Source organism: Temnothorax nylanderi, unplaced genomic scaffold (genome assembly GCF_030848795.1).
Source record: "Temnothorax nylanderi isolate EJ_2023f unplaced genomic scaffold, tnyl_v1.0 TNYL_tig0327_pilon, whole genome shotgun sequence".
NCBI classification, from domain to species: domain Eukaryota; kingdom Metazoa; phylum Arthropoda; class Insecta; order Hymenoptera; family Formicidae; genus Temnothorax; species Temnothorax nylanderi.
The window spans coordinates 17646-37599 of record NW_027249389.1 but is presented as its reverse complement, the minus strand read 5'-3'; the positions used below and the strand labels follow the sequence as shown (position 1 = coordinate 37599).

Genomic DNA, 19954 nt, shown 5'->3' with positions numbered 1-19954 from the left:
TTGTTTATAACTTTATAATAAAAAATTGAATTATTAATCGTGCAATTATTTTATAATTATACAGAAATATTTTTAAGTTATCAAGAAACGTTACAATGCTGTTATAAAATTTTTTTTGCAGATATTAATTACATAGTAAATGATTATTCTGGAGATTTCGTATTCATTATAGGAATCTCCCATCAAAAATTGTATTCCTACGGTGTAAATGAACTTGGAGGTTGATACAACGTAACATGGCAAAAAGATACTTTATGCGCATTATTGTAAGTGTTCACGAAGCCTATCTCCTCTTCTCTACATTAATTCAGCCGCCACACCACGCACTTCCCGTTAAACGGGATAGGCGTGACCTAAGCGTACGTAAAAATTCTGTTTTACCACTTGCTTGTTAAGAGGCGAACTTTGCAAGGCACAAACTATATCTTGAAGTAGTGATTTTAGAATAACATTTTATGAAGGATAAGGTAAATGCGAAAAATATAAGGAATTATAATTTGAAATAATAAACTATTTTAACAAAATAGGAATTTAATGTTCTCAATAAAAAATATACATTAAAATTATCACATTTAATTTCGTATAAAATTCATGAACCTAGAAATCAAGTGCACTTTTATGAGATCCACTCGTGCATCCAACGCTAGGTGTTACCGACTCATCTTGCTCTCGTTGTGTTGTATCCTCAAATTCGGGCGGCAAATGTAAAACCTAAAAACGGATAAATATAAAATTTTATATTAACACCAATTTGAAATGAAACAAAACATCAAAATCTACTAACTTCTATGAGGAACTTTTTACGGCGTAATTTAAATACTAGATCTCTGTATTGCGAACTGCCGTGTGATAAGCCATTTAACGCGCACAATTTCTTAATGTGTAAAAGACCGTGATAGTCCTTAAATAATGGATTGATTTCTTTTGCAGACCCCGCAAACGACTCTAATCCGATCGCTATATCCGACAAATGCTCAAGTCTCTCGATTACGTTATCCTGGAAAATATAGACTGTAAGATTGATCACTGTAACAGGAATAAGAGAGTTCTTGATACCTACAGTATTATCGAAATTATTAACTGGTATAGTTAATACGCCGACCGCGTAGGATTGCCTTAAAAGTGCTCTGAAGCAATATACAAATTTTAGCAGGTCACGATTCGAATCTTTCTCCGTGTCACTAAGCCATAATCTTGATCCCAGAGAATGAATCGCGATTCTTAAAATCTTCGTTTCTTCATCCGGTGCTTCAGAGAGAAAATGTTGTCCATCGCGTAAAGTTCTCTCTATGGTGCATAATAAGTCAGTATATGCAGCGTTCTCAAATTTACTATTCTTATCCAGCGTCATTTCCTCATTATTTTGCCATTGTTTTATGTTAGCACGTTCTAAGAGATCCTGCTGCATCGGTTTTGTGAGATCATAATAATGACCAAATGTCTGACCTTCCGCAGGGGTTGGATCTACCACTTTCATATTCTGATATCGCCAAGCTATTTTCATTGGCTCGTCTACATTATTTGTAGGTTTTATATGTTTCTCTGAATCGTCTACAACTGCAGGTAATCCCGACACAAGTTGAGAAGGTTGGACATCTTGAGAGGCAATTAGTACAGGCTGAGAAATGACTACTCCCTCAGCCATAAAATATTTTAATAAGATTTTAGCGTAAAAGCCGTACTTGTCTTCCTCTGCAAATAAACGTTTCATTAAACACACATATATATCAATCGAAGAAAATGGAGCGTTGAGCCGTAACAAGGTGTTGGTGTTCATATATTCTATATTTAAGTAAATTACATGTACATAATATACATATACATATATTCCAACTTAATAAACTGCGCGCCGATTATTTGTCGGACTTGAAATACAGCTATCGTTCGAACATTAATACCCTTCCCTCCCCGGAATTAAATCGACGCGATTTAATTATTTTAAAAACTGTAAAGAATTTATTGCGAAAAATATTACCTCAGCCAGGATTCGAACCTGGAACCTCCCTCATTCCGTGAAGGGCGTCGTACCAATTCGACTACCGAGGCATGTGGTAATATTTATCACATGTATACGTATGCAGTGCTTTTAAATATTTAAAGAAACATAATTGTATAAATATACATACGAATTAAAAGTATCGAGCCAATAGGTAAACCTCCGCCTATCGTACTGTCTAAGGAAGGTATCCCCGTTGAAATGAGCAACTGTGAATTTCTTAAAGAAGGTTTCGTGCCTGATATGGTCGGCAGTCTAGTTTTAGGTTTTATCTCTCCTGGAATTATCCTTTTTGCATCTGAAGCCATCTAGAATTATCTGAAATACAAATTTTTAAAAATATTAACGTATTGACAATCTGAAACCATGTATAAAATCATATTTCATGCTGCTATTTTTTCCATATTAAAATTCTTCCTTTTTCATTAAGCACATGTTCAAATAAATAAATGTATAATAAGTGCCAAGATAAAATGTTCAACTATCAATATATTTTATATTAGGGAACTCTTGAGCAAGGCATCAGGAAGCTTGTTTTACTTCTGAAAGTGTAGAATATTTATTTAATTTTACATCTATCTCACTTGTGATTCTTTTAATGTAAGATAATAATTCATACGTCTCGAATCTCGTGCAAAACGTGTGCTTCAGGTAGACTGAAAAGTTTCAAAATAATTTGAGCGCGCTCTAACTGTTGCACCGTGGGAAAATTTGCCGAAATTTTTCTATAGTTTATATACATTTTAGAAATTAAATACGAAACTTGACACTTTACTCGGCTACGGAAAAATCTCGAATTTGAAGCAAGTAAATCGAAACCATGCGATGCCGAAATGACGTTGAGCTTACCGTTTACCACGTGCGCAAGATTCTCACAGGCTTCGAAAACTTGCTAGTGTTCGATCGATCGAGGTACTTTGTGCCTTTACGTCACTTTCGACATAAATTTTTCAACGAGCCGATTACACCGCAACAGTCAATCGAGTCATACGTCATCGGATGAATAACTTGTCACGTGTCTCGTGCGTTCTCCTCGCGTCGGCGTAGCGCTGACGTCATAAGTCGCAAGTGCGGAAAACAGCCTGAAAAGACCCAAATTCTTACAACGTGTACACTCTGTAATTATGGAACGCGAGGCGTTCACAGATTGTTCAGAATCGTTCGGGAGCACGTTCTCGTGACACGAGTCTGTTTGCTTCGGACCGACACCTGGGCCGCTCGCAGTACCGACGTCCACCGAGCGGTGACGCCACGTTGGGCGAAGGCGATCGGCGGTTGGACGCCGCGCGGTGGTTTGACTGGTTCCCCGCGTCGCCATCGGAGGGCGGTTACGTCGCGGCGGCAGCAATTACGGTTCGCCGTTTGAACGGGATGTATGTTCCCGTCGTTGTACCCTACTCGCAGTTTCTGTTAATGGCACCGCGAGTTCGCTAGGAACGATCTCGAAGCGCGGCCTCGCACGCGTCTACGTTTCGGTCGTTTCGTCGCCGCGGACGATCGCGCGCGAGCATCCGGCGTGACAGCGACACGACGAGCGAGAGAAAGCGAGAGGGAGGTGAAGAGGGAATCCGTCTTGGGCCGACTTTGCGACGACGCGGAGTGGAGCGGACTGAGGACGCGCGAGTGCGCGCGCGCGCGCGTGCGTGCACACACAAGAGACGGGGGTTAAAAGTGAGGTTATGTAATTGTTTTGGGGGACGAGATCGCGCGCGGGCGCTCGATGCCGACGCTCGATGACACGTGATTCGTCGCGGCGGTCGCGTCGGATCGGTTCGTGCCCCAGGGCCCCCGGGGTGTCGGCGCAGTGAAGTGAAGCAACATCCGCGCGCCGGTGCGCGGTCCAGAGTGCGCGGCGAGAGATCGCGCTGCGCGTCGCGAGTCGCGCTGTCGCGCACGGTCGGAGCCGGCCCGGCGCAGATCGCGCGGATGAATCGCGGAGCGTTTCCCGCGGACGTGCGCGTTCGCGGCAACCTTCGCTCCGAACCCGTCCAGAAATCGGAGCGATCTCTCGAGATAGTGGCGCCGGGCGCGTTCGAATCGCGAGTAGGCGGGAAGAAAGATACAACGATGGAGCGCGGAGACGCGCGAGAAAGAAGACGATAGATCGAGAGAAAGAGATAGAAAGGTGCGTGCAAATTCGTTTCGTGTCGCGCGCGCGCGCGCGAGTGGCCAGACCGCCGAGACTGCCGAGACTGGCGAATGGTAGAGTGATAGATTCGAAGTGCGCGCAAGACCGCGCAAGACAGCGCAGAAGAGTGCAGGAGGAACTCGTGCCGAGCCGAACCGAACGTTGAAAGCACTCTTCCCTTTCTCCCACCCTGCCCTGCTGGCCGTCAGTGCCGTCTCGTTCCTTCTCCGTCCTCTCTCCTTGGCTCGCGCGCACGCCTTCGCGCCCCCGGCCCCTCGGCCCGCCGGCGTCGCCCCGGCGCGCTCCCTTCTCGTTCTGTTCGGCGCGCGGCGTCTCCCTTCCGCGCGCGCCGCGCCGGTGCGGTCGTGCGGTGCCGTTTGACGACCTCTCGCTCCCGCTCCCACCCGCTCTCTTTTCTTCTCTTTCTCCAGACAAGCGGCAGCACGCTGCCCTCGCTCAACTACCTGTTGTGACGTCCAGCGCGCTCGACGCACCGGGCAAATCCGCCGTAAATACCCAGCGTCGCGTCGGCGTTTACTCAGTCTCGCTCCCTCCGACCAACGACGATCATTCGGCGGTAAACGCGATCGATCGCGAGTGACGATACGTCGAACCTGCCGCGGCGCGGAACCCCGCGCGTCAGGGAAGTTTTTCGTCGAGGGAGATTCGCGCGCGCCCTCCCCCCCCCCTCGCGCGGGGGAAGGAGGGGCCCGATTCCCGATTGTGAAACCGCGAAAGTCTCGGGTGTCGCGGGCTCCGTCCTCCCCTCCACCGTCGACCCCAGGCAGGCACCACCGCCGACGAGAGCAGCGCGAGAGGAAGCGAGAGGCGGAGTGAGACGAAGAGAGAGAGAGAGGGAGGAGGACAGCACGCGTCCGTAAGATGGAGAGAGAAGGAGCGCGCGAGAGAAAGGACTCGAGCGGGCTCTTATCGTCGAGTTAGTCGCGCGCGGCGAACCTTCCGTCCCACCGTCTCGTCGAATCTTCCGTTGGCGCGCGCGTTGCCGAGAGTGACAGTCGCGAACTCGTGACCCGAGAGCTGCCTGCCGATATTTAGAGCTCCGTTGCGCCGCTCCGGCGCGTATTGCGTCGGCTAGTGTCGCGGCTGGAAGGAGCGACGTCTTTGGAGCAAACATCTGAATCTAATCTACCTTGTGCATTGGATTAATTGTGACTCGCCGTAGAACGTAATAACTATGAACGTGAGTATGAACGTGACTGTGAACCCGCGACGGCGAGTGTAGCCGCGATCGTCGCGGTCGTCGCGGAGTTTTGAAATATACGAGGAAGAAGAGCTAAAGGGGTGCCTGAAGGAGCGAGAGAGAGAAATAGTGAGAGGAGGGGGAGAGAACGGGCCGTGCGACGACGCGCGCACTATCGCGCACTCGGTCACGTGGATCGGGAAACAAAAGGCGGAACGCGAGCGCGTTCATTGACGAGTCCCGTCGCGTCGATGCCGCGCGCGCGCCGCACCGGTGGCATCGCGTTACGTTAGCCCCAACGTTGGCGCGCTCCGCCGTACACATGCGGGCGCGTGTGCATGACTCTGGAAATTGAATCGTTCGCGAAACAGCAACAGGAGCATCTCTCCTGTATTTTTTACGTCGCCGCGAGTGGAGTGTTGCCTACGAACGACAAGGGGGGAGAGAGACGTTCTATAAGGAAAAGTGCGCCGTTCTCGAGAGAGTCGATCTTGACCGTGGTCAAGCCCGGCCGGCGGGGCCCCGGCGAGAGCGTCACACGCGGCCAGATGCTCCCCTGCGCCCCCCGGAAGTCAGGCACGATCGTCGGGTTCACGCCAGTGGGGTGGATGCGGAGGATGCGCGTCACGCAGACGGCGGCGAAGCCGGTGGTAGAGGACGACGTGGCCGCGCGGTCGGCATCGCGCCTTACGATCGACCACTACGGTGGCAACCATTGAGAACTGGCTTATCCTGCGGTGGATTTAGGGGGCTGTATGGAGGCCGGGGGGCTCCTGCCCCGTCAGCCCCCGCAAGGCCCCCCCGGCACCATCTCCGTGTGCGCGGGCCAGGGCCCGAACGGGCACGCCGGCAACGTCCTCGGCCAATCCGCGGCCGCGATCCACGAGTTGAACGCCAGTCAGCTGGGCATAACCAGCCAGCAGCAGCTGCACCTGCAGCAACAGCAGCATCAACAGCATCAACAGCAGCAGCAGCAGCATCAACAGCAGCAACAGCACCAACAGCACCAACAACACCAACAACACCAACAACATCAACAGCAGCAACAGCATCAACAGCAGCAAATGGGCCAAGCACCCGGCATGGGTGAGGTACTCCCCCCGAAGAGGCAGGCGGTCGTGGACCGCCTGCGACGAAGAATCGAGAGCTATCGCCGCAGACAGACCGACTGCATCCCCAGGTTCGATCAAAGTTTCAACGGGTTGTGCGAGCAGAATATCCAGGACACCATAGCGCTGAAGCAACGCTACCTCGAGAGCAAGGCGAAGCGGCAAGCCAAGAAGACGGACAAGAAGCAGAGCGACCCGATCGGCCTCTCCAACGTTCACATGGTAAGTCTTTTTCGTCTCTTTTACTCTTGCTGCCTTCCTCTTCTTCTTCTTCTCCTCCATTTTCTTCTTCTTCTTCTTCTTCTTCTTCTTCTTCTTCTTCTTCTACCCGGTTTCATCGCGCCGAGCAGGCGTAGGTGTGCCTACGCCGCTGTGGGAATTCGAACTTGTTACAAAGTCGGCGTCTCTCCTTCCTTCCTTTCCCGCTGGGTCTCTTCGCCCTGGAGATGGAAGCGCGCGCGAGTGACGCTCCTCGCGTTTCGCGGCGACCAAACGTGTCCGATATATATACTCACTCAGTGTACTACCTACGTCAGGGAAGAAAGAATCCCGAGATTCTCTCGCGCGAAATTTCGCGGCGAGTCCTCTAGCTTGACATTCGGCAAGTTTACATTTGGATGGTAATTCGATTTTTCTTTCCTGCGAAAAAAATCTCGGACTCGCTCACATTTTCGAGAGTGAGCGCGAAAGAAAAAATATTATCGCAAATATTATCTTTAGATCGATCTTATCGTTTTTTATCCTTCCAAAAGACTCGAGTCACTCGGTCGCACGTAATAACGCTGCATCATCATGTATCTGCTACATAAAATTGTATAGAAAAAGTTTTTTGGTAGTATTTCCTCCAGACTTTACGCAATCTTAGTGTTTCCTTTGCTAAATCTTTGGAAAATGCAAATTGCAACGCAATCCCAAATATATTGGAGATTGTAAGGGAATAAACCTAGTTTGTATCGCGAAAACAGAATTAATCGATCGTATTTTTGGTTTGTCTGCGATAAATTCAATTTCGAAAGTTTCCGGACGTATGTTGTGTCTTTTGGTTAACGGAAACGAGCAGATCAATAAACAGCTATCCTTTACATCAATCGATGTTAAAACGGAGTAAACAGTATCTATATCGGAGAGAATATCGGAGTAAACATTATCGATGTAATAGAATATCTCCGAATATTTGAATCTTGATAATGCTAATTTCTAAAGCATCGAATTGTTTTGGTAGCAAATGACACGCTTATCAATCGATAAGCAATTGGGTGAAGATAAGTAATTGGGTGAGGGTTTTATTTTTCAATGCCACGTATTGACCTAGAAATCTGTTTGCAAAACTGCTTTTTAGTCGAAAATAGGAAATAATTAGGTCCGAAGTGTTTATAAAATGTGTATATATGTATATAAAATTTAAAAAATATATATTTTGTAGATATATAAATTTAAACATATATATATGTACAGTAGATCCCGATACAACACAGGTTTATATAACACGAATTCGTATAACACGATGGAAAAATTTTAATATTTGTTTATTTCAAAGAAAAATAAAAAATATTTTACTATTACATCTTTAAGATTTATTTTATATTTTTACAATAAACTCTTACATCTTTTATAAATATGTGTTTCCATATGCATAATCCATATATGTTATATGTATAATCTATGTGACTCGTATAACACGGATTCATATAACACGAAACACATCCCTCATGTAATACAGGAGTCTACTGTATATACAGGGTTATTCAGGACCTCTGCATCAAACTCTAAGGAATAATAGATTTCGCAGAAAGGATCATTTTTTGTCAAGCAATACATGTTCTTTAACGCGTCGTTTAGGAGCTATGCGACCGCGCAGACAAGTCTTATTTAGGTAACATTTATTACAATTATGAAATAAATTATTTATTTACTGCTTCAAGTATATATATTTGCAGACAGTTTACAGAAGGTTTTCAAAGTATCTACCCTGAACTTGATTGCATTCTGCGCTACAGTTGCTGCACAATATGACCTCAAATGTTCGATAGAGTCCGATAATCAATGTTACGATGGTGTCATGAATGCAATCAGGTTCAGGGTAGACACTTTGAACACCTTCTGTAAACTGTCTGCAAGTGTACTTGAAACAATAAATGAATAATTTATCTTATAATTGTAATAAATGTCACCCAAGACCTGTCACCCATCACCCTGTATATATTAACATGGATCTATTAATCAACATTGAATCTATTATATATGTAGGATATTTACATATAAGATTTGTCGTGCAAATGTTAGCGATATATTCGACATAAAATTCTATAATTAAGAAAAAAAATGTGAATTATTTTCAAATATAATTTTATTTCTCTTTAAAAGTGAAATGATTGCCATTTGATCGTGCAAGCGTGTAACTAAGCTAAAAAAAAGCTTGTTTATGCTTTACTAGCAATCGAATAAAAGACTTCAAATTGTTTTTTAATTTGATCGCGCTAATTAATTGCGCTGCTACTACGTTCGTCAAGAAAATCAATGAATTTAACACGGCGTTGTGAAATCGAGACGGAACAGGTGGACGCGTGGATCGTTAAGGTCGTAGGTCGCGCCCGTGCTAGTTCGCCGTGGGCGTTTCGATTCGAGACGTCCCTGCGTTAACCTTGGCTTTACGTCAATGCAGGGGCGTTCTTACGATCCTCGCTACGCGTAACGTCATTGTCACGAACGTCCCGCGCAAAATGTTTACGTAGAGACCTTTACATATCGCGCACCCCCTATGCAAATATTCCGCTCTCTCAAAACAAATCGGATCATTAAAATGAATAACGAATTTTCATGGATAGCCCGGCATGCATTGACGCACACATTTTGCGATATATATAATTAGCCAGGAGTACATTCATGTTTCCGAAAACACAATATATATTTTATTATTACAATTTGACGCAATTCTGCAATGCGGAACCAACTTCAAAGCCTTACTTTTCCGCTGGAGCAAATTTTGCGAAACTTTAGAAATAAAATTCTGGACCAGTTATCTCAAATATTATGATCGAACTATAATCCTCCTCAAATACAATTCCATGTGTCATATACGTTTTTAGAAAACCTGCTGTCCACGATACAAAACAAAAATCAATATATAGAACTAAAAATCACAAAAATATTCCTTATTGCATAATTTGTTGCATAACTGCATTCAATTAGCAAAAATCGGAAGAAATCAAATAACATTCTAATTAAGAAAAGTTTCGAAAAAGTGCTCACTGGGAAAATTGTGGAAGATAATAGTTTTTAAAGCAAACATTATTAATATAAAAAATACGGCTTAAAGATTAACACGTTATATCGAAGCGCAAAGTTATCGAGAGTACGAACGATGTACGATATTTGCATGATTAATTCATACATGGTATGAATCGATGCACAGTATTTATTAACTTCTGACGACGCATTACAGTTCACCGAATCGATCATTGACAACTGGGATCGCCTTAAGGTACCACTTGAAATAATTTGTTGAAGGCAATTGGCAACTCTCTCTCTCTCTCTCTCTCTCTCTCTCTCTCTCGTGTATGACGAAACACGCTGTTTTGTTGGCCGTAATTATTACGTTGTCAACACGTACGGGCATGTGATATTAAGTAATACGTAAATGCGGACGTCACCGGGGGCGCACTTTATAAATGTCGCGTGCGGCGCAAAGATGAACGATAACAACTTCCCCACATCCACAGCGGATGACGTCGGGTCATCGGTGTGCTGTACGTGTAACGTGACGTGTGCACGCCCGTCGTCCAACGAATCGCCATCAGCCATAAAGGTGATAGGTAACACATTCGCGTCACTCGAAAACTGTTACCAAGTTGATATAATTAACTCGCACGCTCGTAGGAAAGACCCGCTGCCATATATAAAATGCGGAGAGATCGCGGGAACGCGTTTATCAATGAACTGAATTTGATGCCGGAAATTCGAAGTGCATTGTAGCTCGCAAGATTTCGCATCCTTGTCGATGCATGTTTGTTTCGTACGGGATTTCATTAATGAACTCTCTATAAAACTAGAGAGACACATCGATTGCTTTAGAAGTGTATGTAGAAAGCAATTTCCTTCGTATCATCCCCTTTTACGTTTATTATTCTTATTAATCTCGCCAATCATGGTTAAATTTTTCACGCTCCTTGTGATATTTTAGCAATTTAAAAAATAACATATTATAAACCTAAAAAATAATCATTTCTTTATTCACGAGTAAAATGTACTCGAATTCCGAGCAGAAAAATTATTTTCTTTATCGTTATAGACTTTGTAATCATAATTTTTACAAATCTATCTAAATCAGGTATATCTGAGATTAATCGATACAACGACGTCATTTCGTCAAGGAATACAGCCGCGCAATCGCGCCACGCGGTTTGGTGCTCCGCTCTCGCGATATCGTCCGATTGATAGCACATTATCACGAACGCGAAACGGAGGGGGTGGCGCATGAGGTGGGAGAGAATCGACAGGAAACACTACTCGACACGATGTAATAGGATCGCCGATAATCGCGCGTACTTGCGCGGCTTCACCTTCTCGGTCCCTTTTTCTCTCTCTCTCTCTCTCTCTCTCTCTCTCTCGTTCTCTCTCTGGTTCACCGAAGCTACCTCGCGTACGCGCACGTGTCCAGGTCGCGGTGCGTGTAGCTGCGTGCTCCGCGTTCCGCTCATTCATAATCGCAGTGTCGGCGCGCCGCGAACAATGGGGCGCATGAACGGTGGGTCACCATGAACGGCGGGGGAAAGCTGTGGGAATCGCGATTTCCGCCGAGAAGCTAACCGCGGTGAACCAGATCCTGAACGCGGGCCGCTCCTTCCTTTCGGCACTCCCGATCCGCCTGCTCTCGATTTGTTTCGTCGAATCTTAGGGGAACGATTTATGCGATTACAGAGATCTATTGTTGAGAGATAGATTCAGTAACGTGACGATAATACACGCGATAATACGATAATGAATCATAAAATTTGGTTCGTTTTAAGCAAGCAAGAAACCTCAAAATACAATAACATGAAAAAGACATTCCATTAAATTTTATTGTCACTCTTCGAATTCCTTAAATAATAGTCTGTTTTTTTCGGATTTTTTTGTAATATGTAGAAAATATTACAAGAAAAATGTAACGACTGTCCGAAATAGTATTGTTATTCACATGAAAATAGAAAAGGAGCATGCATAATTTATTATTATGGGGAATTACATCATGAAATTATATCAGACTATTCACAACCGGATGGATACGATTTCTATCTGTATAATTTTTATCTAGACAGTTATCTATATGATATTGCGGTTTCACGAGAATTTCGTTCACGAGAATTATTAATAATATATTGATTTTATCAAAGCCCGATTAACGGTTCACATTTTAACACGAAGTTGTACACTATCATACACATTTAGAAAATATTGAGAAAATTATTCGTGTATTTTAAGTAATATTTACGCTCTTACATTTGTACTCGGAGTTTATCAAACTTAAATAACACTTGAGTCACTTTAATCATGTGAGATGATAATTTAAGCCACGCTGCCCTAATTAATATCTCACGTAAAATACAAGTAAAATTGTTCCTGGTAATTGTTAAATTTGTCTTAATATTTCCTGTAATACTATAAAAAGAAAATTACTTTTAAATATTTGATAAAATTGTTAAATCTATCTTAATATTTCTCGTGAAAAGAAATGCTGCAAAAAGAAAACTACATATGGTTTTACACGTGTCTCAAGCAACGAAATAAATTCTTAACGACCTGCACGATAAATGCGCGATCTGCACAAAATCGTTTTGTCGTTTACTCGTGTCCCGTCCTTATTCAAAGCCGCGAATGACACGTGTCGGACGTCAGAGTTGCGGCTCGCGACAAGGATGTCACTCCGACTAGATCGTCAGCGGTGCTCAATCGCGGCGATCGCGATGCGGTCATACGGGGACGATCGCGCGCGACCGAGCGATCGGTTGCGGTGTTGCACGAGGGAAACTCGAGGTTATTTGTTCGCGTTCATTCTTATCCTACCTCGGGAATGAGTCACTTGCCGAGCGGCGAACGAGACCGACGAGATCAGTCGCAGTGGCACTCATCCTAGCAAACGAGACACCGTTGTTTTGATCGAGCGACTTTTGCCTCGAAGGTGCTCAATTCTGGCAATTGATAATTCTACAATAGATACATCTCATTACGGAATATCGTATTTTAGCTATAGAATTTAGGAAAGAGGATTATATGGAGGAGGACTTTAACTACAAAATTTAATTTATAATATCAGTTTTACAAAATTAATTTAATCTGTTCTCTTTCTCGAGCCGTCTTGGTACAGTTCGTACTCATTGAATGAAGCAAGTTATTCATTCGTGTTTGTTCGCGTTCGCTCGCTCGGTCTGGATCCGCTTAACAAAAATTATTTTTTATATTATTGTCCAGATAGAATATTCTTATACTTCTCTGCAAGATTAGATTCTAATCCTTTACTTTTCCCAATATGACATGCCGCGTTCATATTTCTGTATTTTTTAAATATTTTTTAAATATTTTCGCGTATATCGAACATGCAATATATTTAACGTCGCGTGTTATAACTAGTATAACTTGATATTAAATGATTCAGAAAACAATTTCGAGGTGCATCGTTGTCCTTCGGGTTTGCTTTTAATATTCCAGTCAAGAATAGGCTCTTCTCAAAGGCCAGTGCGTGAGCCATGGCACTTGGCTAAGCCATTGTATTCGTCGAATTTAATTGTTATTGAATAAAAGAAACTCTGCAAGGAATAAGAGAGATTGCGGTATTTTAGTTACACCTTTCGGTCGGGCGAAACGACCGCAAACAGTCACGTCTCGTGCGCCTAATATTACGCGAAATGGTCGCGAAAGATCTTACCGGCCAAGTGGATAGCAATTTGTTAGGACCAGAGAATTTTTGTTAGCCGTTCGTTGTTGCACGCGCGCGCGCACATCCCTTTCCCATCGAGAGTGTTTTCTTTCGAGCCGATCGAGAGAGAACTCAACATTCGTTTCAGCATGGTCATTATGCTGGCCCGACAACTCTTATTACGACCCATTAGTCGAACGCCCACCGACAATTTAGGACACCGTATAGCTCTGAGATATTAGACGTCTCGGTTACTCGTCCCCGTGGTGTCGGCTAAGTCGGCTCGTAAGAATCAAATTTGTTGCACGACGTTTCGCTGTTTTGCCAGAGACCCGGTACGACTGCTAAAAGCTAGGCGGGCCCAACCTTTTTAGACCCGTATTTATCGTCGCATTTCTGCTGAAGAAATTGGCAGAAACCAATTTTCACAGACGCGACACGGTTTAATAAATGGATCTTGAAGCTCAATCTAATAACGTCATATTTGCAATCGCGATATAATCGAGAAACTCGAATAAAATCTGTCTTGAAATGCAACAATCCAAGTTCTGTCTTTTCGCGATTTAATAACCGAGCCTTAAGAGATGATCGTTTATGTACATACGTATTAGTAGTTTTTAAATGTCGTATCACTTGAGTGTTGTATCAAGGAAAACAAAGTATTATTCAAGTATGCTCTGAAGATATTAAAAAAACAGCGTTTAACAGTTTGAATAATTTAATCTCGAATTTAATTGTGGAGAAGCAGAATAATTATCCACGTATAAAACCCAATTTAAAGTTCAAAAATAAAATTAAAATTTTCACAATAAGAATACTATTCTCTCTTTATATATATCTTCTATATATGGAGGGATAAAAGCGATAGTGGTGTCAGTTAAATTTTTTTAAATATTGACTCGTGTGCATAGATGCAATTTATATATTGTGTATAGATTGTATCTATGCATATATAAGTCAATATTTTAAAAAATTTGACTTACACCACTATGGCTTTTACCCTTCCATATTTAAAATAAATGTCCTGATTGACTGACTGACTGACTGATTGACTGATTGACTAACTAACTAACTAACTGACTGACTCATCAACGCTCAAACCCTTAAACCTAAAAACATGAAATTCGGGGAGTATATTCCTTCCATGTTGTAAGCACTTACTAAGAAGGGATTTTTAGAAATTCGACCCCTAAGGGGGCAAAAAGGAGTAACATGTGTTTTCACTGATTCCTCAATATCTCTTAGGCCCGATGAGATATCGACTTGGTTTTTTATTTAAAGTAGTTACATACCGTAGCGAAGCACGGGTATCAAGCTAGTATATTATATGTATACGCTGAATATTAAGGCTCCAGTAGTGTTATTCTGTAACTCGTTATGCTGTTGTTATGTGCCCATAACGACAGTTGCGCAGCTTTTTTACCATATAGTATACCCTCGCAACTGTCGTTATGAACACGTAACGACCGCATAACGAGTTACAGAATTGCACTACTGGGCTCTTTCCGACATCTTGTGAGATTGTGACACCAGAGGCGAGAAATGACACGCTGAGAATTCGTGCGTGCCATTTCCAAATAAAAAGATATTTGCATAAAATAACATTTTAGATCACTTCAGCACACTTCAAAAATACTCCGAAATCTATCTCTTTCCTTTGACAGTTAATAAACAGCCGTAAAATGAATGTAATACGATGTAGGCTTATGCGCTGGCACTTGACTAGCTTTTGTATTACATTTATTTTACGGCTATTTGTTAATTGTCAAGGGAAAGGGAAGACTTAACCTAACCTTGGAGTATTTTCGAAGTGTGCTGAAGTAATCTGAAGTGTTTTATTTTATGCAAACACCTTTTTATTTGGAAATGGCACGCACGAATTCTCAACGTGTCAATTCTCAACATTTCTCGCTTCTGACATCACAATCTTACAAAATATCGAAAAGAGCCCAGGAGCCTTAATGTTACATGATAATTTTCTTGTATTACATATTATTTAATAAGGCAGTGTCATTGCGCTTTTTTGTTACAAATCACGAACTCGATAAAGATATACATATAGTGAAATAATGCCGTATTAATATAATATCGAATCTAATATTCATCTGAGGGAGTAAGTTTATTTTCGTCTTGAAGATAAACTTCTCGGAAAATTATGAAAATTATTTTATTTAGATCGCTAGTTATTTCCCAATTTCTTTTACGTCTTTAGAAGAATGAAATCTAATAATGATAAATAAAAAAAAGAATGAAACTAAGGCCGGTATTCATAGTCGGATCTTATATTTAAGATCGTCTTAAGTACGATTTTAAGATGTTATGAACCAATCACAGAGCCGTATTAGCATCTTAAGATATTACTTAAGACGATCTTGAAATAAGATCCGACTATGAATACCGGCCTAAATCACGGCAGAAAAGATCGAAATGTTCTTCTTCGAGTCGCGATATTTTCATTAAATTTTCTCGAACGTTATTTCAGGCAATGCTATCGAAGCCAGTCACGATACGGAGCGCGAGACGCGCGATAGTACAATTAATTTGCCGAAATCAGCTTGAGACGCACGCAACAGAATATTTGGAGCACATTCAGTTTATAATATGTTAAATATTTCGGGACGGTGACGGTGAATCGCGCGCGGCACACGACGCTCGGCGTTTGTTTTCGCGGCGTATGGCGCGCTGTTTGTGTACACAAGGTCGCCGCCCCTACCATTCGTATGCCGACACTCGACACATAGGCTCACAGGCAAGCAGCCGCGCGCGCGAGCCGCTTCAGCCGCTCCGTCAGCTCCGTGCGTCCGTAGTGTTATTATCCCTCGGAACGCGATTGAAACAAGTACCAGGAGAGAATGCGATCGTTCCCCATGAGCAATTAGCGATTGCCCACCCGGGCGATTGATTAACTTCCGCGATTAAACGACCCGCAAGCATATCGAAACGCCGACAGTTTCTCGAAGATACATATTTCGCGCGGCTTATTCGCTCGAAATGAGAATCGAAACGATGGAAGATGAAAATAAAAAGTCTTCGTTTTTTTTTATTTATTTATCACGATATTTACTGTGATATAGTTATAACACGTTAAGTATATATATATATATATACTAACATCTTTTTAAAAGAGCTTTATTTTACATTGTTTATATAATCTTATGGACGATGAAGAGAAACAAGATATTAATGCATTATTTGTATGAAATTAAGATGTATCTCCATAAAGTACAGTAGAGAAATATGATTAATGTTTGGTAGATTACTTTATTTTTTCTGTATCTTCCCAAAAATATCTCTTTAATATAATAGAATTTGCGATCAGAGCATTTGATTTCTCAAATGTTTGGTATTTTCTTCCACGTAGTGCACACGTAAGAGAAAGCAATACTTAGAGTTTTTTTTAGTAGGAACATAGTCGCACTGGAATTATAACTTATTCTTCATATAATTCAATTTTCCAAATGATTTATTTAACTAAAAAACGCGTTAATGATTAATTAATTACATTTATTGTTATAATATGTCAGTTTTATCATCGTCTTTCGTAGTCTATCTATCCCACAAATGATCTTATGTAAGACCGTGATCTATCCATATCTTATTGATGATTTAACTTGAAACAAAATAAAGTGACATGAGATCCGATAATCGCGGAATAGAAAACATTCTTATATAGATCATGAACTTATGTAGAATGTGAACGTGTTATATTAACATTAGACTAGTAGCATTTAAATACTTGATATCGAAATAATATTGCCAATCTCATATTAAAAACAATCTTAATACAATAGCATTAGCAATATAATAATGAAATTTTTATATTGAAATTTATGAAGACGTATACCTACATATCACATTTACGAAAATATGAAAAATTTTTATTGAATAATTCTGGTTGTGTTGGATTTTACATTATTTTTTAGAAAAATTAACATGCCTTTTTTTAGAAATGGAACTATTAAGAAAAGGTCAGATGTAAAAATTGTTTTTGAATGTGTTTGCTGGTTATCATTTGTTATCGTTTATAAACAAAGTTTAATAATTGAAAAAGAGAATAATTTATATATAGAAATAATTGTATTATTCTTATGTGCCAAATTTATTTTAAATTATGAGAAGAGCACGAGAAAGAGGAAGTTTCTGATATGTATATTATATTATAGATAGATTATATTATAGATATTATATTATAGTATAGATTTGTGTATCATAAATATCATATCTTAATTAATCACATCTTAGATTTTTGAGTCTGCTTCTCAGTCAAGTATAATCTTCGTCGTTCAACAATCTTTAAATGTAACTATTGTTCACGTCTTAAAACGTGAGATTTTATTCTTAATATCTCATTTCATACGCTTTTAAGATGTTATACAAGTATCGGCTATAAATGCGGATCTTATATGTAAGATAATTTCAAGGATATATCTCGCATCCGACTTTTCATTTCTTGTACTGAAGGACCCGTCAATCATAATTTGCAATCGCGAGTTACTTTACTAAATCGATTTATCGTTCTATCTGAGAAATTAATCGCGAGCGATTAATTTCTTAAGGACGTTCTCCGGTCCTTATACTAGAGAAAATCGATTTTCTTTAGATTTTCTTGAAACTGTGAATATACGTTAATTTAGGTGTGCTTTATGCGTGGTATAAATTTCAGTACCTCTTCCGGTATAAAAAATCAAGATACTGAGCCTCAAAGTTTCAACTTTTACTAATGAAAAGGTTTTCCAGGCCAAACGGTAAGAGATACGAGGTTGGCCAAGAGGACCAAAGTTGCTCCTCTCGTCGAGTTCTATAAGGAAAAAATGCCAAAACTAAAAAAAAATTAAATTTAAAATTTTTTTTTTGAAACTTTGAGGCTCAGTATCTTTATTTTTTATACTGAAAGAGGTGAACGGAGAACGTTCTTAAATAATCTGCTTGTATCTCAATCGATTTACAGTAGAAATAAAAATTGAAATAAGGATGGTTATGTTGTTTTGTGTGTAACGAGGAAAATAGCGAAAGTTTTAGATACATAATTAGAACTAGTTTAGTCCAAAAGCACGCAAGAAAAAGGCTGTCATTTGGAATTAAAGTTAGGTGACTTGAAATACATAGATCTTTACGATTTTTTCAATTTTAAAGAAATGTTGCAAACTTAAAATCGATAAGTATGATCATGAAACGAAAGGGAAAGACGCCTCGGGGCGACGAAGAAAACAGAAAGAGGCCAGTCGGACTTTCGTTCCACCTACGAGTGCGTCCGTTCACAACTGCGAGGCGCGCCTCGCGCCTCCGCCAAATCGGTACCGTTCAGCCTTGGACAAGTAGACACGACAATGACAGGAAAAGACAGACGACACCGGAGATAATGGTGTCCGACGACACTACGACTTTCCGTATGCATGACGATTTGCATCGTGCATGACAGCGGTTCTCACTAATTGTAAGTATATAAGCCGGATCCAGATCAAGCAAGCGAGCGCGAACGATTGCGAACGATCGCGAACGAGCATTTACGATAAACACTTAATCTTTTTTCTGATATGTTAGCGATAAATAAAACCTTTTTTGGTCGATGTAAGTTTGTGTTCGTTCGTGCTCGCGACGCCATCCACGCTCATTGAAGCAAATCCGCTCATTCGTGCTCGTTCATGCTGTTTGCTTGATCCGGATCCGGCTCAAGCTAGCGATGACGAACGGAATTTCGTGGAATGCCATTCATGATCCGATCGAACACAAGCGCCGATAACGATCGAGTGTTATCGTAACGGTCTCTGAACTCGTTCGCCGTTGCATTCCGATGTTTGATTCGTGTATGCATAAATGCATTATACAAGGATTTCCACGCAATAGCCACATTCTCCCTTCCTATTTTCTCTCTTTGATATGAGACTAAATATATGTTATTTCTTATACCATCTTTATATAAAATCCAGATAACTTATCCAAATACCTAATTTTCTTTAAAATTCTTCAATTTTATCTGAAATTTCGAAAAATAAAGATGAATATTTTTCATTTCATATTTCTAAGTTCTGATACATATACATATATTTATGTATATATATTGTTAAAAATAAAGTAATTTTTACTTGAACGCGGTGTAATGATTCACGTTTCAGGCATGTAATTTTCGTAATTAAATAGAACAATAACCGAATTACTTATATTTCTCCTCTTTTGTTTTTAATTCGATCGTTATTTATTTTATATTTTAATGATACACTGTTGGAAAATTTGTGTTAAATATAACATAAATCACATGTCCCAAACGGTCCACTCAAATTTTGGTGTTAATTTAACATAATATGGATTTGTTAAATGGTAACACCGATACTATGTTAAAATATTTCAACAGAAAGGAAATGTAATTCTGATTGTAATTTGAGATTAATTATGTGTACAATTAACGTAACTTTTATGTTGAAGTTAAGATTGTAAGATAAAATCAACACTCTTTTTCCGTAAATTTTTATTCCCACTTCTGTTATAGAGTAAAATCAACACTTTTTTCCTGTGAATTTTAACACATTTAATAAATACGTTCAAATTGTATTACTTTAACATATTCTTTAAATTATTTTAATAATTTTACATTTTAAATTTGTTAAGTTTAATTAACATACCAGGCATATGT

The 19954-nt window shown here is 40.8% G+C and overlaps 2 protein-coding genes across 2 annotated transcripts in view; one reads left to right on the top strand and one right to left on the bottom strand.

Moving 5' to 3' along the window:
* Positions 1 to 513: 513 nt before the first annotated feature.
* Elp4 (Elongator complex protein 4) lies at positions 514 to 3729 on the bottom strand. Its single transcript, XM_071720144.1, has 5 exons — positions 2846 to 3729; positions 2127 to 2314; positions 1061 to 1692; positions 785 to 997; positions 514 to 711 (listed from the first exon to the last, which is right to left on the bottom strand). Exons 2-5 carry the CDS (start codon positions 2302 to 2304, stop codon positions 598 to 600), a joined length of 1137 nt encoding a protein of 378 aa, XP_071576245.1. The 5' UTR covers positions 2305 to 2314; positions 2846 to 3729; the 3' UTR covers positions 514 to 597.
* Positions 3730 to 3790: 61 nt separating this feature from the next.
* LOC139781294 (uncharacterized) overlaps positions 3791 to 19954 on the top strand; it is a 30933-nt gene continuing 14769 nt past the window's right edge. The window contains exon 1 of the mRNA XM_071720145.1: positions 3791 to 6656. Coding sequence (XP_071576246.1) covers positions 6081 to 6656 — 576 coding nt within the window. The 5' untranslated portion in view covers positions 3791 to 6080. The remainder of the gene's footprint in view (positions 6657 to 19954) is intronic.